Genomic DNA, 23,697 nt, shown 5'->3' on the forward strand with positions numbered 1-23,697 from the left:
AAACAAGCGCAGCTGTGGTGTTTCAGAAAGGAAATGAACAAACATTGACAAGAAGGGCAACTGTGAGTGGCAGAACCACAGAACCAGTAACAAGGGCCTGGAGTGTGATAAAGAGAGAGAGAGAATCCAAAAGTCAAAGTGATGTACAACACCTGTCCAACTTTGTAACAGATCTGTTGAGCAGATCCCTGTTACAGTTAATTTTGCTCCAGTCTTACGGATGGGAGACTGAAGCTCCGTCTACATGAGGGATTTGTGTGGTGTGGGAGAGAATTGTGCACTCAGGATCCTGCCTTAAGGTTGGACCACATTGTCTTCCAGATCCTAACATCGCGATCGGTATGCACGAATGAGAAAATAAATAAAAAGATACCTAAGAATATATTAAATCTTTTTTCTTTATGCAACTGCTGCGGCCAGAATAACCTATGCACAAATGTGGAAGGGCAAAAACAGTCCAACCAAAGAGGATTGGCAAAATAAGTTAATGGAATATATGGAGTTAGTGATGCTGATTGCAAAGTTAAGAAACCAGGATGAACATACCGCAAGAGAGGAGTGGGAAAACTTTGGAGAATATTTAAAGAGTTATAGCAGTTACATAAATCTCCAAGTAGGACTAGATATAGGAACGGCAGCTAAATTATTTACAAGTCGTAGAAAGATATGTAGCACAACTAAGAGTCAAAAGGAACACCATGGAGGGAGGTGTGGGGAAGTCAAATAATGTAGGATAATGAAGAATATTGTGAAATGGGTGTACAAATTTATGGTAAAAGCATAATATATTTTTTAAATTTAAAAAGAATAAGACCCCCCCCCCCCCAGTCCTCAAAGCTTGCACACATATTGTTTCAAAGGTTAATAATCAGCATAAAAAAGAGCAAAATAGATTCAAACCATCCAAAAAGCTCAATAGCATAACATATTGCAAATTAAAATAATGTGCAAACTATCCTTGCATGCCAACATAAGATCCAGACAGGACACATTTCAGCTGCATGTTATATTTGGAACAGTCCATTCAAATTCTGCTTTCTGCCTCTTCATGTTTCTGTTATAAAAAAAACTCATAAGGATGTTTACATAAAAACCTGTAAGGATAAATTATTAATTTTCTGTTTTAAAAAATATTTCTATATGGGTATTATTTGGAAGTATTCTATTTTGAAAGTGTAAGACTGAGTAGTAGTCTTATGCCTTTCTAAGCTGTTATATTTATCATTACTGGTTGTATTCTTTCACTATTACTTGGAAAATTTAATAGTAGTAGTAGTAGTAGTAGTAGTAACAACTCCAGAATACATCCAAGTTGTGTATTCAAAGACATAGCTCTCTCCTGAAATCTGAGAGCTCTAAGGATAGACTTGTGCTATGACTGGCATTGACTTTCTGACAGATTGGAGTTCATTCATTCTAGCAATTTGCCTCTGGTTTCTGGATGCCCCAAGTATGGTAGCATTTCCAAATGACCAGCAGTAGATTAGAAGTGGGTCACTGCTGGAGAAGGGTTCAACAGGAGCTTTCTGGTGTTTCTGCTTGACTGTTTGGAAACGACTTTGTGACTCCAGTATAGTGTCACATATGAAATGCCTCTTTGACTCTCCTAACAATTTGTGTGCCCTTGTATCCAACAGAAGCTAACATCACGGGTTGTATCCAGCTAAATAATATTAGGGTTGAGCCACTGATATTAATGTACTTCAGTAACTTAAGCCCATTGCTTTCTACAGATCCACTCTTACTTAAGTTTGGATACAATTCAGCCTTTATTTGAAATATTGATTGTCTTTCCACTCAGTAGGTGCCACGACAGGGTAGTAAATACCCAAAACACAAAATCACATAATACAAAATACAAAAACTGTTTTAAACTGTAAAAGTAGTTAAAACCACAAAGCAGGCTAACCTATCATTTCAATGCAATACTATAGAACATTGAAAATGCAAGGGCAAACAAGCCAGTCTCTCCTTAGTACCAAACTGATAAAAAGGTTGAGTGCTAGGTATACTTTTAAGGGAAGGGCATTCCAAAAGTAGGACATCACTTCAAAGAGGGCTCTTTCTCTCATCATCACATAACATGCCTCTCCCAACCATGGCACACAGAGAAGAACTTCCTCTGAAGATTAGACTATTTCAGTTTGTATCAAGGTACCCATAAAACTATATTTAGCTGCAATGATGCAATAGCAGCTTGCAGTTTAGTGTGATCGAGCCTGCCAGCTCTATGTTCCTCTTGCCAGCATAATTCCTTCCTTCTTAAGCCTGCCTTTGTACTACTTATATATTTTGGATATTGTGATAGTCCTAGCATCAGTTCAGAAGCTACCTTGGTGACTTCGTTTCAGTGAACATCATTCCCACAATAGTGTGCATAGGATTGCAGCCTTAGTTGTTCTGGAGTTGAAGAAAGGGGCGTGTATGGGAGGGTGGGGATCAACTACAAAAAATTAATCTTCAGTAAAGTAGATCAACATTGTTGCTAAACATTATGCTGCTTTTCTTTTAGGAACCCTAGAATCCTGGGCAAGTGAAATCTCTCATAGCTGTATAACATAGTTTTAGAAAAGTTGTTGAACAACTCAGCAACGCTTCATATTTTGTCATCCAGCTTGCATGGTCATGGGAAGATACCTTTTGATCCGAGTTCAGCATTTGATTCTATTCATAGGGAATCGCTCAGAGAGAGAGAGAAAAGGAGTCAATTAAATGTGGATGTCAGATTACTTTTGTTTGGGGATTACAACTTCAAGGGCTTGCTCAGAATTAAAAGGTCAATTGACTGTTTCCAGTGGTGGAACACATGGGTGTCTCTTGGCCCCTTTGAATACTGACAGTGTGGCCAGAGGTCAGCTAAAAGCAATATCCAGCCCTAGAGATAACAACTTTTTATTTTGGGGAAATGGGCTCATTTCTTATCCAGAATAGACTTTGTGGGTTAGGAATGCAATCGCCCAGATAGATTTTCATCAGCCCTCCTCTACTAATGCAACATATTTTGAGTTTAGTCTTGCGTTCCACTCTGGGATACAGATTTTGCATCTGATGCAACAGGGCTCTTATATTCCGATGTCCCTTCCTTCAAATAATCATGCAGTACATAGGGTGGAGGCGGCAGCAATGCATGAGGAAGGACGCAGCGGCTGTAGTGCCCTCCTGATAGCCGCACTGATGCTGCTGCTGCTCACCACGATCAAGGTGGGGTGGGCCAAGGCAGTGAGGATGGGAGAGCTCTGGGCTGGCAGTGGCAACATCCTGCAGATGTGCAAATATGTATAGCCACTGCTAACCTGGAGCTCTTACTGACAGCTCCCCAGCACCAATAGACACAGGACCAGCACTGCACTGCATCCAACTCATATCCTGCTGCCGGGTGGAGCTTAGTATGCAATGTGTACATTCCTAACAAGGTAGCAATGCTAACTATCACCTCAAACCATCTCAGACCACTGGCCATGCTGGCTAGGGCTGATGAAAGTTGGAGCCCAATAATATCAGGAGGGGCTTCCCCCATCCCTGGGCTATGTTATATTAGAATGCTGCCCGCTGTCTTCTGGGTGACCCTAGGCAATATCCACCTCTCAGCCTAACGTACCACATAAGGTTTATAGAGGAATAAAATGGAAAGGGGAAGGGGAAGAAACTCATATTTACTGCCTTGAGTTTATAGGAAAGGTGGTGCAGAAAAAAAAGATGATGGTGATAACACAAAATGGTTCAAATGTGGCTTTATCCCAGTAGCCTCCTCATTTTTCATGACTTCTTTCCCCCACTTTTGATCCACATTAGCTTGAAGAAAAGCTTTTCACTTCCTGCCTTTCAGCATCTTGCAAGAAAATGCTCTAAAGCCAGGGTGGGGAAACTGTGGCCCCATAGATATTACCAAAGTGCCTAGTACCCCTAACCAGCATGACCAATGATCAGGGATTATGGGAATTGTAGTCCAATAACATCAGGACAGTCACAGCTTTCCCAGCCTGTCAGTCTCTGTGTGTCTTTGGAGCTTTCAGGAGAAATAGGCAAAGTCAAGAGCCCTAGCAAGGCAGGGAGTATACAGGGCTTTGGACAGCTCCAAGTAGCCCTCCTAAATCAGGTGGTGTTTTTGGAGGAAGCTGTAGCCAAATGAAGACATGTTGTCTGAGCGGGCCTGGATTCTAGCAGGCTCCACCTCCCTAGAGGAGCTGACTTGCTGGTTCAAGGGCCGTCCCCTTATTTTGTAGTCTTCAGCTTCTGAAAGGCTGAGGAGGCAGAGATGCTGCAGAGGACTCATTCTCCGGGTCAGAGGGTAATGGCAGGACAGTGTCCTCCAGCTGGGAGAGCCCTGGATGTTCTCCCAGCTGGCAATTTCCCCCTTGGTATCCTGAACTTTGTTCTCCTCTGAGTACTGGGTCACGAGCCATAAGATTTCCCTGCTCTAAAGACCTGCATTTGCTGAGTTCAACTACAAGGTTCTATATTTACTGAGCCGAGGCAGTAAAGGATTTGGCCTTTATATGTTTTGCATGCTGCTTGCACCAGAAGGAAAGGGAAATCTACTATCTCCACTCTTGTCAGGCAGGATTGTTTTATAGATGTTCCATATTGTTACAGGTCACCCCAACCCCTGCCCAGCAGTGCACAAGATTCCAGGTGTCTTGGCATTTAACCAGGGTTCAAAAACAAGGCACAATAGAGACTGTAGTGTCTTTAAGAGATATGGTTTTAATTTCACAGATGTATAACCTGAACCTGCCTATGGAGGAGCTCACAGCAGCAGTGCCCAAAACACGCCAACTTATTCCATAGTATGAGCATCAGCATCTTTTTTCAGCAGCATCTCCTGCTCTGCAGGATACTTGCCAGCTTAACTGCTCCTCTCTGCTTCCTCATTACAACCTGCCAACCCTCTTCCCTAAACTAAATCCTTGTCATGAACTGGCAGGACAACAGGGAGGAGGAAGGGGAGCCTGACGAGAGGCGCAGCTCATGGGCGTACCCAAGGGGAGGCACGAGGGGGCACCTGCCCCCCTGAAGCAAAAAATAATAATAATAATTAAATGGTTATCGGCAGCCTAAAAGGAAAAAAAAGCTCTCCTAAAAAGCTCAACTACTGGTCTTTCTCCCCCTCCCAAAATCTAAATAACAATTGAGCTCTGCTGACCGGCTGAAATTAGCTTTGACACCTCCAAATCTCAATAGAATCCTAACACATAAATCTATAACACTGTTTAATGAAATGGGGAGGGCCAAATAGTTCTGGACCACATTTCTTTCTCTTTGTATCAGTTGCAACATTTATGCAGATTCATCTATGGCTATATCTTGCAGATCATTTTTGTTTTGAGCAGTTCTAGCTGGCTCTTTAATAAATAAGAATGGAAGTAAATGGTCACCAATGGAAGCTTTCCTCCCAGAGATAATTGCAGTCTCTGAGGCAAGTTTTGTCTGGTTAAATCCCATCCTCATCAACCCTCACCTGCTTCCCTCCTCTGGCTCCTATTTAAATGTTTAAAAATGTGTATGTGAAATGCTTATATGCATCAAATGTCCTGTTTAGTTTGGTTCTTATACAAACGTCTTGCTGATAAACAACAGTCATGCACATTTGTAAATTTGATTTGCATCAGCTTCATTTTGATCATGTAATTTTGGGGGAACCAAATTTGCCTTTTTTTGCAATAGCCTAATGACTCTCGAAGCTACCAACATGAGTCTGACCAAACTGCGGGAGGCAGTGGAAGACAGGAGTGCCTGGCGTGCTCTGGTCCATGGGGTCACGAAGAGTCGGACACGACTAAACAACAACAACAACAATGACTATTTGAAATGAAACTGATTGGAGCTGAGTGCTGACATGAGAACACAGGGCAGTGTTCAAGCACCATCATCTTGTGTGGATCCTTCCTCAGTCACTATTCACAAGACAAACATTTGGATGGGGGGGAGGGGGAGGGGGGAGAATGAGAGTTTACAATAATTTAATGGAAGGAAGAGCTTGTGACTGAAGACTGTGGTCAGTCACCTCTGTATTCTAATGAGTCCCTGCTGGCTGAGGGCCTGGGAACTATGCAGAACCGCTCCCTGCTGAGACTGACTGCCAAAGTAGCTGTTTCTCTCTCCCTCTCTCCCTCCTGTTCTGCATCTGGATGAGAAAAACAAGAAAGTGTGGGAAATAGCTCAGTGGAGAATGAGGAAAGGAGGGGAGTGTAAACAGGAACAACACAAGGCATTTTGCTGCCTCAGGCAAAAGACAAGGTCTCTCCCTCATCATTTCACATACCCAGAAGACAACCAGACTGGAGGCCACAGTTCTTCGCTGTACCTGAGGGCGGCAGGATAGTAGAAGGAGGTGCAGGCTGGATTGTGTGGCATACAAGGTGTCTTCCAACACCTTGCTGCTCCTTCCCAGCCCCATTGACTTCTGCATGAGGTAGCAGTCTCGCTCTGCCTAACAGTAGCTTTGGCTCTGGTGCTTCTAGATTTGCTTGGTTTGCAAATGGGTTGTTGAGATATTCTAAATAGGTAGGTGGCAACATTAAAACCCCCAACAACATTGTTTTTTTATTTTTTACCCAGAAAGGATAAATCTGGGTTAAAGGAAGGGGAAGGAATACAGGCTCATTATGATGTCAATGATAATACAGTTGTACCTCAGAAGTCGAATGGAATCCGTTCTGGAAGTCCATTCAACTTCCAAAATGTTTGGAAACCAAGACGCGGCTTCTGATTGGCTGCAGGAAGATCCTGTAGCCAGTCGTAAGCCGCGTCATACATTCGGGTTCCAAAGAAAGTTCGGGAGCCAAAACATTCGAGTCGCAAGGTGTTTGTCAACCAAGGTATGACTGTACAGTGGTGCCCTGCTAGACGAATGCCTCGCTAGACGAAAAACTCGCTAGACGAAGGCATTCATCTAGTGGAAGGCTGCCCCGCTAGACGAAAAAGTCTATGGGGCTGCCTCGCAAGACGAAAAATTTTCGTCTTTTTTTTGTTTTGTTTTGCGGAGCGCAGCTGCCATTGCCGCTCCGCAAGACGAAAAACCCGCTAGACGAAAATTTTCGCAGAACGAATTATTTTCGTCTAGCGGGGCACCACTGTATGTGACTTCTGCCACAAATTTGCCAGCATGAGGAGCACCCACTGTCCTTATAAGAAGGAACATTGGCATGGATTCGGCAGGGGCTGGATAGGACCAAATTTCAGAAAATTCGCTTTAAAAATGGATGAATTACATGAATTAAAACATTTTGCACTGAAGGACTGGCACCCCATGTTTGGTTACCATTTTTTTGTCTCCACCTAACATATATCTTAAACATGCCCGTTTAACTTGTCCTTTGAAATATATCGGACAGCCAAGGATGCTGCAAAACTTTGCTTTTAGCTGGCTTAGTAAAAATCTACCATGTACTGTATTTAAAAAAGCATAAAAGCTTCTCAACTGTTTTGTAAACATTATCTGTTGCAGTATGGTGATCACAGGTGGAATGTGCTGCATGACCGAAATATGGCTCCTATCAGTGTATGCTAAATGTACATTACCATACTTTCTTTATCCCATAACAGCATTTGACACTTGGCGGGACTGGAGAATACTACTGCAATTTAAAAAACAACCACCAAAACCCTCCCTTCATCAAACGAGTTCTTTATAATAGCAGATAGGCCCATTAAATAAGTACAATTACTGATGCGATGAGGATTTTGTGAGCATAAACTGTCTCATGCTAATATTATCATTGCATATCTTTTAGAAGTAAATCAGTCTGAGTGTACGAGCTACATATATATTGTGCTTACCAAGAGCTGCATGCCAGAACACCAGAGCTCAGCATTTTCATTTCTGCTCATGTGTTCATTTTACATGGGAATAGGGGGGTGAACCTTCAAGTGAGATGTTGCTTTGCATTGGATTTTCCCACACACCTCTCTGAAAACAGGCACAGGCTCAACATTTTCACAAATTTGAACTGTGGAATTACACCAAGAATGAGTGCACCTAAATTTCATTTCTATACCTCAACGTTCAGCAGAGTTTTGCATGACTAGCAAAAAAAAAAAAAAAAAATTGACTGCTGAATGAACCCAGAAGCTTGACTTTGCTCATCAGTCAAGCAGCCTGGTTCAAAATTCTACTGTGAAGAGGAACAGAGAAAAAAATCAGTCACCCTTGTGCCAGCATATAGTGAAACCTCATCTATCCTCTTGCTCAGGGGTCAGCAACATTTTTTAGCCATGGGCCGGTCCACTGTCCCTCAGACCATGTGATGGGCCGGACTATATTTTTTGGGGAAAAAGAACGAATTCCTGTGCCCCACAAATAACCCAGAGATGCATTTTAAATAAAAGCACACATTCTACTCATGTAAAAACACACTGATTCCCGGACTGTCTACGGGCCAGATTGAGAAGGCGATTGGGCCGCATCCGTCCCCCGGGTCTTAGGTTGCCTACCCCTGCTCTTGCTCTACAAAAGCAAGCTGGCCTCGCCTAACAATCAATCCCCGGCCTTCTACATAGTGCAGTAGAGTGGGGAGGGAGGGAGGCCAATTGGTTCAAGACACAGATGGCAAACATGTGCAAAGATGGGTTTGGACTACAACTTCCATCATCCCTGATGGGAGTTGGCATCTAACAATTCCTGAGCACCATTTCCGCATTCCTGCTTCAAGGGATACTTGGGAGGTAGGATCAAGTTTGCTCCATTGAAATCCTATAGCGAGGCAAGATTTAGAACTGTCTCAATGGCTTTGTACAACTTCTTCTGCAGAAGGATGGCATTTAGCTGAAGCAGGATTTGAGAATGAGCTGCAAGTGGCAGCTTATGTTGGTTACCAAATCACAACCCATTACTCACCAAGAAGATGTGTACTGAGGGTACTGCACATTTGTTTATTTCAGGCTGTTGTAGACTGCGGGTGTTTACCAATGCATGCGCCCCCCTCAGTCTCTTCTCTTTCCCTCAAAAGCAGTAAATGATATTGAAATTCTACAATTGCTTATGCGCATAAGGCAAGCAGTGCATGGATTTTCACAATAGATTGTGGTTATTCAGCTTCAGCCTCTGTGTTAGGGAAGCTTAAGTAACAGTTTTATTAGGGTATTTGTCAGTGGGGAGCCAATCGTCTTTAAGCAAGAAGAATCAAAACACAGTGTTAACTGGGGGATTTCAATCAATTTTAATTAAAGCAATTTTGTTACCAAACTACTTAATGGCTTACTAAATATTACTAAGCGCTACTTGCCAAAGCAGCTTTTGTTTTTCATTAGTGGCTCCTTGCCATCAGCAATGATCTCATCCCTTCAGATATAAGGTTCCATTTCCTTAGAGCTTCACTACAAATGCCAGCTTTTCTTTTGCAATTAAATTGCTAACTCTCCGAAGAGCAATAAAAAGCTATACTTTCTCTGCTGGCGCAACTTCTCAAATCAGGAAGTAGAAAAACCAATTTCTTAAACGAGCTGCAAATGAGCAGAGAGGGCAGTTATGGGGAAATTACTTTAATGCAGATTTACTGTTCTTTATGAAAAAGACAAAGATTTTCTAAAAGGGGGGGAAACCCCCGCAGTTCTTGTTTTTACAGATATCGATCTGTAAAATCTAAACTCTAAAAACCTCACTGCGAAATTAATAACACAATGTTGGCTTCTATTTTCAGAGAGTTGTCTGTTTCTTGTTGGCTGCTATGGAAATCAGGTAGGGGGACGAAGAGTTTGAGGGCCAAGGCACAAGAGATTTCACAAACTGATATTTCCACCTGATGACATGCTAATAGGCTTTTGATGACCCACCAGACAGGCGCTGCACAGTTTATTTGGGTTGCCGTCCACTAATATGTCAGGTTGAAGAACACTACACTGGGGGTGCATTTCCATCTCTTGCCGTTCAGTAGGCAGGAAGAAGCACAAGAAGGGACTTTATTCCTGTTTGGAAATGGGAGTAGTGCGGCACAGGAGTACCCCTCGCCAAAACTGTTCACTCACCAATGCTGATGGCAGCTGCGTGATCCAAAAAAGGTCTACCGTCTGGATCTGCCTTCATGCTATGATGCCATCTGGCTTCCCTAGAGCATTTGCAGAGTTAACAAGGGGAACAATAGCTTCTAGAAGCACCCGAAGACAATCAACCACAATTAAAACGAAGCTACTTTTAACAATGAACTTTAAATGTACACATGTGGAATCGAGCATTTCACATTATTTCTTTTCCTTTAGGAGCAGCAAAACCCTAGGGCCTTGGCTGATATGGTAACACCCAGTCTCATCAACTCACAGTGTGCCCTAGAATACACCCAATACTCCACTAAATTGGTGCAATGTAAGGGAATAGTTTATGGTTAGGCAAGACGTCTTTCAGATTTGTTTGTCATTCCTGACCTTTTCATTGATGCAGGCAGGGGAGTCTGGTGAACCTGTAAGATAGGAGTGGACCTTTCAGTTGTTGCAGGACTGCAACCCCATCATACCTGACCATTGAGCTTGGGTGACAATGAGGAGAGGAGAGCTGGTGTCCAAAAGATCGATGGAGATGATGGCGTATTGGAAAATATTTATGTCCAAGGAAGACATCTTCCATCAACCCCAGTCCTTTGTCCCTGTTGGAACTGATGGACTGGACTGACCTCCTTTGACATGTAGACTTACTCAGTGGAAGTAAATAAGTTGATTGAAAAGCCCATACAAGTTCCACAGTGGCCCTGCCATGCTCAGTCTATAGAGAGGTGTGTGAAACAAGTCACACAGGCAGCAGGTAGGGTATACACACATGAGAAATGTGAGGCCAAGAAACAAGTTGGTGGCTGATGTCCCAGAATGAAGCAAGACTTGATGAAATTTGTTGCATAAAGTTCTTATTAACTGATATCATTACTTTCTAATGTTTTATGATTACAAGGCAATGCTGTATGTTTAATAGGATAAGTTTTATGTGGAGAAACTAATTATTTTATAGTATTACCTGACATTTTCAGAAGGTAAAATCAAGCTTCTTTGGTTTTCTGAGATCAGTTCATGTGTTTTTTTTTAATCAAATTTACCAAGCTAAATGTTGTCCAGTTACAAGAATTAGTAGCAATTCTTCTTTGAATTCCTCATGCCCCAAAAATATTTTTAAGCCCCTCCACCACTGAAGCAATTTGCAAAAATTAAGTTTCACCCCCTAAAATGACCTGCCCTATTCCATCAGCCCCAAACTGCATGGGCAATGGTGAGGGATGATGGAAATGGGCTACCTCTGTAGGAAGCTGTGAAACAATGCTTTCTTAACATAGTATTTATTTTAGCTTCCTAATGCAACCATTTCTAGGTGTGAAAAGTAAAACCAAACTGGAAGAATTACCAGTGCTGAATGGTGGTAGACAGTGGTTCTGCTTCCACTGTCAGAGGCATTATGTACAGGGCCGTCTTAGAGGGATCGGCCACTGTGGTGCGGCGATCCCTCGGTGCCCCCGGCGTGCCGCCTCTCCGCCCGCCTCCCTCCTGCGCTGGCCACCCCTCGGGAGGAGGGGTGGGCGAGCGGGGGATGAGGGGCGTGCCGCTGTAGCGGCGCGGGGCTTTGCACGCCCTTCCAGCGCTCCAGCTGGGGCTCCGGGAGGCAAGGGCGGCCGGCTTGCAACCCGCTTGCCCTCCGGCGCACGAGCGCTCGCCCGCCCATGGGGGCGGGGGTGGGTTGGGGAGGGGGTGCCCGGTATGACGGTGGGCTCGCGGGGGCGCCCCTGGGGGGCCCGGTGCCCTGGCACGCAGCGCCACCAGCCCCTATGGAAGAGAAGGCCCTGATCATGTATCTGAATTACCAGTTGCTGGTGATCTTGTTCATATGCACCCTGCAAGCATCAGGCATCACTGTGAGAGCAGGATGCTGGCTAGACTGGCCATTGGATGAGCCCTAGACTGATTCAGCAGGCCATTCTTATGTAAAAGCCAATGAGCAGGGGGGTCGTGGAGCTGTACAACACTGCCTTGAGCAGTGCAATCCTTGACATAACATACTATTTTATACAATAGTCAGGACAGGCATTGGACTGTAGATTGTCCATAGGAGGGATAATTAAGCGAATTGCAGTTAATGCAGAAAACATGTAAGTCCCACTGTGCTCACTGGAATTTATTTCTTGGTGAGCATGTATAGGATGGGAGCCTAAGAGCTCTAAAATGATCAAGACATCTAAGCATTTCCTGCTATGCACAGGACTGGGAGAACTTTGGGGACCATACTGGACCATTTAAAAACTTTTTTTATTTATTTCGACTGCGTAAAAACAACACAGCTACCTATCTGAATGTATGTATGTGTATATATATATATATATATATATATATATATATATATATATGTTAGCAACTACAATCAAAATTTGGAACGAGATTACACAATGTTGAAATCTGAGCAACCAAACAGGGCAAGCAGGTGGTGGTGGTGGGGAACCAAAACCCTCCTCAATTGGAGCCTTTCTTCTGTTTCCTTTGAATTTGTTTGTAACGGGGGCAAACTCCCTGGGTTTTAAAATATGGAATGGCTGATAAATATTTTAATAACCTCCTCTGCTTCACTGAGAGGAATGTCTGCTAGTTTTCATCCGTTGGCAGAGAATGCTGACAATGGACAGATTGTTCGTGTTTCACCGGGAGTTGCCAGTTCCAGCCCAGTTGGGGACTGCTGTTCCTTTAAGAGCTCCCGCAGAGAAGAAAGCTTGACACAGTCCCTGAGTGGCTTTTAGGCAAATCTCTTAAAGGAATAGTTGTCCCCCCTTTGCAGATAGCCGGCAACCCTTAAAAGTCTGGTGGTTTTTGCCTTTTAAGTTGAGAACAATTGCAGGTTGAGACTAATTAGTGATTAGGCCTATGCTCATTTCTCTCAGGTTTCTGGCTTCTTCTGTGCCTGCCATTGCTTGTTTGGCTTCATTCATATTCATAGCAGATGGTGTAATTTAGGAGAAGGCAGGATGGAGTCATCATATTAGTGAGGGGAAATCTTGAGTGTTCAGTCTGTACTTTTTCTGTGTAGCCCATCAAGGAAGTTCCTTTCCACCTTTTAACAGCTTTGCTAGCTAAGCATAATTTTAAATGTAATTTGAGAAGCTCAGACAAGCTTTGTGTGGTTGTAAGTAGGTGCCAAACTATTATAAGAACCATGCTGGGTAGGGAATAATAGTTAGAATAAAAGTGATAATGATTGACTTCTGTCACCAGCCCACTGGCTTGTCTCCTGGCAAACTTATCTGGTATTATGAAAAGAAAAAAGAAGGAAAAAGGCACAAGACAAAATATTTATTGCGTTTTGAGCCAAATTCTTCCCCAAAGGCATCGTGAATATAAAGTGGTGGCAGCATATGCACCATAAATGTAAAGCCCATTTAAAGTACCCCCAAAGATTTATGGGAACTGTAATTTAAGGGTGTTGGGAATTATATGTCTGTGAGGGGCAAACTACAGTTTCTGATTCTTGGGGAGCAGAGGGTCCCTTTTCTTATCAGCAGCTCTTTGCTGAAGGGGGTGTTGAGACAGAGCCATAGAATTGCAGTTAAAAGGGATCCCAGCAACCATCTAGTCCAATCCTCTGCAATACAGGAATCACAGCTACATATAGCCATCTAACCTTTCTTTAAAAACTTCCAAGGAACAAAAGTCCACCACCTTCTGAGGTAGAGAAAGTTATTTGCTCCGTCTTAAATCCCACTGAAATTGGTGGGAAAGGTTCTTGCTCTCTTTAAAATGAGATTTAAGAAAATTACTTTTAAAAACTATGGGCAAGCAACTGGGCATCATTTAATATATGTATTAAATTTGAGTGAATTTTCCAAGTTTCTCTACTGTTGAATGGGATTCTTTTTTTTAAAAAAAAAGGGGGGAGGGGGAAGATGAAAATGGTGATGCTCTGACTTAGTATTTTACAAAGCCACTTACAAGCACCCAGAGTATGTTACCTCCAAGTAACAGCTTTCATCTTACTTGAAAATATAGCTGTAAAACTTTAAGAACAAAGGGTTAGACATCAAAGGATGTTCTTTTGATCTATATTTAATGTGAATATGAGTTATTTATGTTTATTTATTTATTTTTTGCATTTGTACCCTATCTTTTTATGATAAATCATCCTTGCTGTTGTACTAGCATTACCCCCCCTTTTAATTTGGGTTGGCTTGTTTTGCGTTGAGAGTGTAGATGCATTCAAAATGTGATTAGACATATTCGTGGCTAATGACGGCTACTCATCATGATGGATATATATTATGTCCAGTATCAAAGACAGTATGATTCCGAATGCCCGTTTCTGGAGATTGTCATGAGTGAGAGAGGACTATTGCACTCGTGGGTTTCTCATAGTCATCTGGTTGCAATGGAGGCTGGTCCATTAGGGTGAAAGGGGCATGGCTCTACTAGCCCCCCTGCCTGCCTTCTGGCTTACAGAATAGTCAGGGTGTGGCTCTGCCTGTCATTGGCTCTGGCTCCACCGCCTGTTGGCCTCCCTGCCTTCCAAAATAACAGCACAATTCAAAGTGTTGGTGCTGACCTTTAAAGCCCTAAACGGCCTCAGCCCAGTATACCTGAAGGCATGTCTCCATCCCCATTGTTCAGCCCAGACACTGAGGTCCAGCTCCGAGGGCCTTCTGGCGGTTCCCTCTCTGCAAGAAGTGAGGTTACAGGGAACCAGGCACAGGGCCTTCTCAGTGGTGGCACCCGCCCTGTGGAACTCCCTCCTATCAGATGTCAAGGAAATAAACAACTACCTGACCTTTAGAAGACATCTGAAGGCAGCCCTGTTTAGGGAAGTGTTTGATGTTTTATCGCATTTTTAATATTCTGTTGGGAGCTGTCCAGAGTGGCTGGGGAAACCCAGCCAGATGGGTGGGGTATAAATATATTATTATTATTATTATTATTATTATTACCCCAGTGAGTAACAGCCACCATGGTTTACTTTAGTTGACGACTTTGTGCAACAGGATGCTAGACTAAAGTAGTATTTGGTTTAATCCAGAAGGGATTTTCTTATCCTCTCTCACTATCAACATTTAGAGTGGAAACTCCTCATGGGGAAAGGATCGTTTCTGCTTATGTTTCCCTGTAAAATGTACATTAATAGCTAGCAGTAGTAGTTGTTGTAGAAATAACATGCTGATGCATTAGAAATTGGAAAGGGAACTGGTAACCCTTCTCAACAAGGGTGCCAACATGGATGAAATATGGAGGTGGGGAGTCCAGGTAAGCCCCACCCTGCTTAACCGACCACAAGACATGGCGCACAGACACCATTTGAATGGCAATGCCCATCAAATATTTAGAGGGGAGGGGAAAAGGGAGCCCAGCTCCTAGGCACTGGCTCCTTTCATCCCCAACGAAGTGAGAAATTATGCTTTATTCCATCCTTTCCTAAACCTGGTGTTTTTAAGATGTTTTGAGCAACAACTTTTATCCCTGGCCATTAGCTATGGTAGCTGGGACTCATTGGAGCTGTAGTTCAACTTAACTGGAGGGCGCCAGCTTGGGGAGGGCTGTTTTATTCAGAAACCTTCATAGTTCTCTCCCCCTGAGGGTTTTTAGTGGTTTTTCCAGTGAGTTTCACAGCTCTTTGCCCCCTAGCTTTTCACATCAGCACAGCTTCAATTTTTGCATACACCAAGAGGTGTCGATAGGTGGAGATGCTAAGGCTTAAGGCTCTGCATCATACAGAAGCACCTTATAGCAAAATAAAGCATACATATGCATTTTGGATTAATATCACTCATGGATTAAAAACCCAGCACTGGAAATGCCTTAAGCCTATGTGTATATGTGTTGACTTTTTAGATGAACCTGCCATATTTTTGCCCTTTTCTCCTCACTCATTTACTTGGCTTATTACAGATCGGTGACAGTTTAGTCATCAACATTAACGGTTACACAACAATGCTTAACTTGGCTTCTGTCTTATTCTTGTAGGAAGAAATAAAGAGACAAAAATATGTCTTCACTTTTTATAGTTTTACATTCCATTGGAGGAATAGCAATCGCAGAGGAATGTAAATGTACTCAACTACAGTGGTACAGTGGCGGCGGCGCTGCAGCAGTAGGAGGTCCCATTAGCTAAAGTGGTACCTCAGTTTAAGAACGGTTTCAGGTTAAGAACGGACCTCCGGAACGAATTTAAGTTCGAAACCAGAGGTACCACTGTATTAAATCCTTTAAACCCAGGTTTTTAAATAGGTCTCCTGTTTGCTTTAAATGCCGTTTGCTTTAACAACCTTTCCTTGTTAGAACCCTCAGCTTCTTTCTTTGAAAAATGCTCATGATAGTGTCACATGTTGCCAGCAATACATTACACCAGCCTTTGACTGGGGTCTGATGGGAGTTGCAGTCTAAAATGTCTCGAGAGACACCAGTCAAAGGCTTAAAAAATGCATCTTATAGTGGAGAACAATATGTCAAGGGTAATCCAGAAAGCTTTAAAATAAAGAATAACTCTAAGATGAACAGTAGCCCTTCCTCAACACAGTAAACATAGATTGCAAGTGTTTTGAGGCAGATAGCCAAGCACTGTAAATTCTATCTGTATCTTTTTTTAAAGGCACCATTCCCTTTCTTTATCTGCAGTAGCTGGCGTGCTTACAGTACATTAACTAGGCCACGGTTGTCATTGGTAACATCTAGTAAGCATAAATAATGTAGCTCCCTCCTCTACTTAAAGTATTATTGATGATGCATACCTTTATATAAAAACGCACACACAGTGAAGCAATACCTTGACAGCTGTAATAAAGCATTAGGTTCACACTGAACTGGAAGGCAAGTGTTAAATATGTCCCACCCCACCCCTATGGTCCTGTTGTTCCTCTTTTAAAACCGCAAATCTAGAAGGGGAGATAGCTTTCCTCTTTCACTCAATTTATGTTTTGGCCACAACAGCCAGTATAAAGCTGAATGCTGAAAAGTAACTAGGAAATAAAGGTAGCCCTTGTGAATAACTGCATTCATCTCTACTTTGGAACACCCTTTCACTGTGGTTCTGAGTGGAAAGTGAGTTTAGTGGCCTCTGAAATAAGCTGCAGCCTGCAAATGAACGGCATTGGGGCTGTCTTTGCCGTGCAATCTCTTTATAGTTACTCCTCCAGAGCAACACTCCCCAGCCGCAAGGGATGTGGGAAGTAGAGGGAGCCAGGAAACAGAAAGCTAGCCAAGGAGGTTAAGAAAGAACTACAGATTAAAAGAACTGTAACAGGAATAAACAACTCATCGTCTAAAGAGATTCTCCAAGGTTCTGGCACAGCTGTGTATGTGCAGGTACGATGCAAATACTGAGCATGGGGGTTTCCTCCATTTTGTATTTTCTATGTTTGAACTAGAAATGGGGGAGACGAAAATGCTTATTTCCGCCACTATTTGTTCCATCTTAAAATAATCAATGTCAGGTAGAACAAGCGAGATCTATCAGCCAACCGCAACTTCCTCCTAAATATTCCATTCCCACCCAATAGTCAGTTATTTGAGGTCCCACTTTCAGTACTGCTTACGTCTGCAAAAGTTAGGGAACAGTCATATTGCTCTGTTTCCGATCAGAGCATGTCTTGAAATGCCGGCTAAAATCCTGTAACATTTTATACTACAATTTTTCCCTCAGGCAGTTTTTTTTGTGTCCCATTCTATGGTTCAAGAAGACCATAGACTGGGACAAAGAGGGTACAGTAATAATGTGGTACCATTAGGGAAGCATCACAGAACAATCAATAAACCAGAATGATGTGTGCACAGCACAGTATGAATCCACTATTAATGCACAGCTATTGTATCTGGCATGTTGTGTATACCCACAAAACACCACCAGTCTGAAGGGGGGTCCTCCAGTCCCTAGCCACTCACAGACCCTCCAAGTGTCCCTATTTTCCAGGGATGTCCCTGATTTAGAGAAGTCGTCCCAGTTTCTGATTTGATCCCGGAATGTTCCGCTTTTCCTTAGGCTGTCCCTATTTCCAATGGAGAAATGTTAGAGGGTATGGAATTTTCCAATCCTGAGCCATCTGAAGGCAATCTTGTATAGGAAATGTTTTTTTTATAAAATGTTTAATGTTTCATTATGTTTTTATATACGTTGGAAGCTGCCCAGTGTGCTTGGGCAACCCAATAAGATATGTGGGATACATATAGTAATATTATCATTATGGAATAGGCGTCCCTATTTTCATTGGAGAAATGTTGGAGGGTATGCATTCAACATGATCAGTCCTCATTGATCTGTTTTGCCATCCTCCGTCCCCCCCCCCATGTAAACCTACTGGTAGTTATTTCCCTAAGCTTGCCATGGGCATAGCCAGGATTTTTTTTTGGGGGGGGAGGCAGGCCTTTTTTAGGGGGAGCATGCCTTTTGTTTTGGCGGGGCAGAACTGATGTGATTGGTCAGTTAAGTATTTCTTTTGTTGTACTTGATCTAGGGAGGGCAGCTGCCCCCCCGCCCCCCTTTGGCTACGGCCATGAAGCTTGCTGATACCTCCCTCTTTTGCTACGTAATAATCCACATTTGGAGAAAGAGTTCATTATTAGTATATAAGTTTTTGAACACTGGTTATGAAATGAGTCTTTTCCCCCTCAATCTTTCTACTTTGCCTTCTTGAATCTAGTTACCCTTTGGAATGATTCTGGGTTCAATTCAATTCAACCTAAGAGCATCCTCTAGTTTTGGGTTCCAAATGGAAAGGGAGCTTGGTGGCCTTGTGAGATCAGCGGCAACCTGAAAATGAAGGGCGTCAGTATGTTCTCCAAGGCAGTTCCAGCATAGCTAGTGATCTTAAGGAAGGCTATAAAGAAGTGAAGATGGGGGAGCATGAGACAACTTAAAACCATTGGAATGAAAATGGGATTAATACAAGTGCTCTGTTTTTACAAGATAATTTTAGGATTGTCACTATAATACTGGTGTTGGGAACTCCTCTCATAAGGATATGTATTATAAAGCAGTACAGTTGCTGAATGGAGTATTTTTATACTGCCAGTGATAAGGAAATAATATCATACACAGCTATGGCATATCACTTGAGCTCTTCTAATTCCAGCTAAGGAATAGTGATGACTATAGTAAGCATCCTTTTTTTAACACCAATGACAATAGTACTGGTTCTTAATTTCATGGATATAATATTGCCTGGGACTACAGACATTACCCACCACCCATACCCAGAAGATTTCAGAGTGCCACTGTAGGGGCATGCAGACTAAAAGCCTAGAAACAGTAAGTGATTGAAAATCTTGGACTAGGGGTGGCAGAAGGTAAATGGGCAGCTAGTAGTAGCAGCACAAAGTTCAAGCATCAGCTGAGGACCCTACTTCCTTTAGAACCCCATCTATGAATACCAGGATTAACTTGAACGATCTATGACCACTGAGCTTCAATATGGGAAGATAAAACCCCAGAGCAACATTCAGACATAAAAAATGCATTCATAATAGTGTGACCCTCCATACCAGGGGTCAGCAAACTTTTTCAGCAGGGGGCCGGTCCACTGTCCCTCAGATATTGGGGGTGGATGGGGCGGATGGACTATATTTTGAAGAAAAAAATGAACGAATTCCTATGCTCCACAAATAATCCAGAGATGCATTTTAAATAAAAGGACACATTCTACGTCATGTAAAAACACGCTGATTCCCGGACCGTCCATGGGCTGGATTTAGAAGGCGATTGGGCTGTCCCCCGTCCCCCGGGCCTTAGTTTGCCTATCCATGATCCATACAGCTCCCTTGGATCCATGTCCAGCCCACGGTGTTTTGCTCCCTGAGCAAATGACAAGATGGTATCCCCTCTCAATTCCACATATAGAAGCCAGTTGGATTGACAGCTGAAACCCCTTTCAATGCTGGCAACAGGGCAGCATCCTCCTCTGCATCTTCTAAGGATAGCAATTCAGATTTGAGGGGTGCAAGACATCTCATGCACACTGAATGCAGTTCAGTCCTCTAACACCTTACCATCGTTTGTTGTTGGGCCACCTTTCAAAGAGAACCAGAAGTTGGAGATGGACTGGGTCCAGCCCTATGCCCAGATCAAGCAAAGGGAGCAGTAGGGTGAAAAGAAGTCAAGTTTAAAATGGCCTGGGGTGTGTGATACCTGCTGCGATGAGCAAAGAAGCACCTTCCCAGAGAGAGGAAATCATCTGGTACAGGGTTGGTGCTCAGCAACTCTTTCCCATATTTTGATTTTGCTGAACTGTTTTTAGTTGTCTTGATGAATTAACTGCTGTTTGCTTTATTTATACGTTTCTGTGTTTGATATTATAGTGTTTACAATGTTCCCCCCCCCTCCGAATGCTATTGTGGTTACCGCTATGAGCTCAACATTTGTTGTTGGAAAAGCAGAATGCAAATATTAAATAAAATCAATCCCCCTTCCCTTTTAGTATCTGCTTCCTGAGTCAGCCACCTCACTCTGCCTCACAGTTGGCCTGGCCCTGCTTGAATCTAGATCGGAACCTGTGGCCCTCCAGATGTTGTTGGACTACAATTCCCATTATCCTTGACTATATTTTTGGTTCTGCTAGCTGGGGCTGATGGGTATTGGCATCCAACAACATCTGGAGGACCACATGTTGCCCATACCTGATCTAGATGTTGAGCCTGCAGGCTAGCACCAATTAACAACTGTCAGAGGCAACCTATAGCAAATCCATCACAGTTTGACAGGAAGGAAAATTATCAGTTTGTCTCACTCCCCTGCTTAAATGGCAGTTTCTATTGCTTCTCTCCACACAGACACACTGAGGTTACATCATCCTTAGCTGTGGGGGTGAGGCAATGTCTGCTTTTGCCCTATTTGGAGGACTTAAGAGCAATTGTCGAACAATTACCCTTTTGGCTACCAACAAGTCTTAAGATGCCATGAGTTTGTCATTGCAACACAGAACTACTGCAAAAGCAGTTGGGCTATAATAGGCCCAAGGCAGCTGAGAAATGTGCAAAAGAGGCACACTCTGGATGAATCTGAGTGCCAGTTTTATTACTAAATTTTGTTGTTGTTTTAATTCTGGACCAATTAACTGAAGATGCTTTGGCCTGCTTTATGGCACCATTGGATATTTGCATGCCGTTAATTGCCAGGTTTTAGCGCTCTATCCAATTGAATCGCTCAGACTCATTTTCAATTAACGCGCAGTGTTTGACATATGATCTGAAACTAAACCACCCCCTAGCAATAGTTTTATATGTCTGTTCTGTTACTACACTCTCTTCCCTCGGTAATGAATGTTCAGTGCGCTGAGAAAAATGAAACCAATTGCGCCTTCTCAACTTGGCATTTAAAACCCTTTGAATTGAATCAACTGTCTCCTAATTTGGAAAAATGCCTTGCAAAGCAGGGCTGTTTCTAATCTAGAAAGGGAGGAGGGAGAAATAAAATGCCATTGAAGATATTCTGCCCTCATGATTTTAATTACAGTGAAATGCATACATGTCCAAAGGTTTACTTTCCTTAATTGATTTGATTGCATTATTTTAGGGCTGCCATACGTCTGGATTTTCCCAGACGTTACCGGGATTCCAAAGATGGAATTGATGTCTGGAGGGGATATTCCGAAAGGGGGCGATTTGTCCTGGATCTTAGTCAAGTCAATAAAAACAAAAAGCTTGACAATTTTGGGGAGTCCTGGTTTTACTTTTTGAAATATGGCAACCCTACATTATTTGGAATCTTAATATTCAATGTCATTTAATATGTGTGCAAGGAATGAACAATGGAAGGTAAAAGAAGGTATGGATTTGGGTGAGTAGTAGGACCAGTCTGATGGAAGTTTATGCGTGGAAATATATGTAGAAAATAAAGGACACATGCCATAGTTCAGTAATAGCCTGTGGATTACTTCCGAAAACCCATTTGGTACAAAGAAGGTCCTATTGTCTGGAAGCTTTAAACCAGTCTTGTTTTTGCCAGTGTTTCAGGGAGAGCAAGCTGATATTAGACTTGGGGTATGGGCACCAATCCCATGGGGAGAAAGCAGTTAGTGTAGTAGGGTGAGGAAGCACAGCTCTGAGCCTTTTCTCAGAGCAGGAGTGATGTCATCAGCGTCAGGGCAGGGGCGGTGGAAGGGGGACGGTGGGGACAGACCGCCCCGGGTGTCTTCGTTGAAGGAGTTACATTTGACACGCTGCCTGCCGTGACTCCCAACCCTACCCCGAGCAGTCGGGGAAGGGGGGAGCTGCGCCGCTTTGCTGCTTTGCCGGCGGCATTCCCCCTTCCCCCTTCGTTTTGACAGCTTGGGGGAGGATTGGGAGTTGTGGGTGGGTGGCGTGCCAAATCGGCGGCTAGCTCCGCCCCCGTGGGTGGCTCGCTCCGCCCCCAGCTGCGGGGTGCGCATGCCACTCCGGGCACCTGAGTGGCTATGTTGCGCCTGGGAGGGCACCCTCCATGCCACGCCCCCCTTGAGAGCATGCCCACCCTGGGCAGCGCGGGCATATGCTCCACCGCTGTGTCAGGGTAATTTGATGGTCCCTCCTTGCTCTGACAAGTGAATGAGGTGATAACAAGACTTTCAAGTTCTACAATTGTTAGCGACAGATTAGCATTAATGAAGTTGCATTCTCTGACTGTTGGGTTGGGGAGCCACCTAAACTTAGTATAGTTCCTTTATTTATTTTACATGCTCCCTGTACACGGGGGGGAGAGTGTCATAGGGCACAAGACAGCTTTATCCCAATGAGCATAGCACATAAAGTGTACTTTTGTTTCCTGATCTGCAGGCTGTTCCCCAACTTTAGAACACATTCTCTACAGTCATGAGGGCTAAAATCACACACTTCTAAAAACAAAACCCTCCAGGGAGTCATATTCTGTGCAAATTTCAAGACCGTCAAGTGGCAGAGTGCATACAGCCTTAAAATGCTAGTTTCTCTTCATGATTCCTGTATGATTAAATTTCATACAGTCTTCCCTCAAGAAGCAGGCTCTGTATATAAAATTAAAATTAGACACAGACTTACAGTCTAAATAAAGCAAGACTCATAACAGAAGGGAAGGTCAGTGAAGGGGAAAGGCAGGGAAAGCTTTTTCCAAATATTTTAATTTTAATTTGTGCCTGTATTTCTTTTTCTTTTTAGTTTAAAATGAATAGTTCTAGATTTGTAAGCAGCCTAACTTGCGCATAACTAATCACTCAGCGTTGGCAAACCGCCATCAGAAGAATAAATTTACCACGGATTTGATGTTACATTGTCAACAGTGTTGAGCAATATTAAATTGTGATGAAAAGCGAAAGAGCCCATGAAAGTTCCTCCAGATCTCTTTCGTCACATGACATTTCGTCACTTGCTTCTTGCAACACAATTGGAAATGAACTCTTAAGTATATATTGCTTGGCTTATATGTTTAAGGTAAGGGAAACGTTCACTTTTCTTTGTGTTCATTTTATATTTGTATTTTTCTGTTGCCTTCATGCATCTGAGGCTGAATACTGGTGTTACTCTACCAGTGTTTCCCAGTGCGAGGGCACAATCATTGCTGCTCGTGCACCTTCACTAAAACATCTTTCTGTTAACAATTCCTAAGAGAAATTATGAAAAATTCTTACCAAAAACCGAGCTCCGTCTATCTTTAATTTTTCCACTATCCGGGCGGAGTCATGCATCCCACACTGGAGAGGGAGGGAAAGGTGATATTAGAGTTGGTGATACATACATTACATAAACCTTTTATATGGCTTTTGGGCTGACATAGTGCCTTGACGAATGTTCGTTTTAAGTACAGTTTCTATTTATTCTCACAACCAC

General features: G+C 43.1%; 1 protein-coding gene across 4 annotated transcripts in view; it reads right to left on the minus strand.

Moving 5' to 3' along the window:
- Window positions 1–23,697, minus strand: part of BLNK (B cell linker) — a 94,376-nt gene that overhangs the window by 64,998 nt on the left and 5,681 nt on the right. For all 4 annotated transcript variants that reach the window (XM_033149318.1, XM_033149319.1, XM_033149317.1 and 1 more), the window contains one exon: window positions 23,499–23,561. In XM_033149318.1, the coding sequence (XP_033005209.1) occupies window positions 23,499–23,555 (57 nt within the window). In that variant the 5' untranslated portion in view covers window positions 23,556–23,561. The remainder of the gene's footprint in view (window positions 1–23,498; window positions 23,562–23,697) is intronic.

The sequence above is a fragment of the Lacerta agilis genome, chromosome 5 (genome assembly GCF_009819535.1).
Source record: "Lacerta agilis isolate rLacAgi1 chromosome 5, rLacAgi1.pri, whole genome shotgun sequence".
In the NCBI taxonomy this organism is placed as follows: domain Eukaryota; kingdom Metazoa; phylum Chordata; class Lepidosauria; order Squamata; family Lacertidae; genus Lacerta; species Lacerta agilis.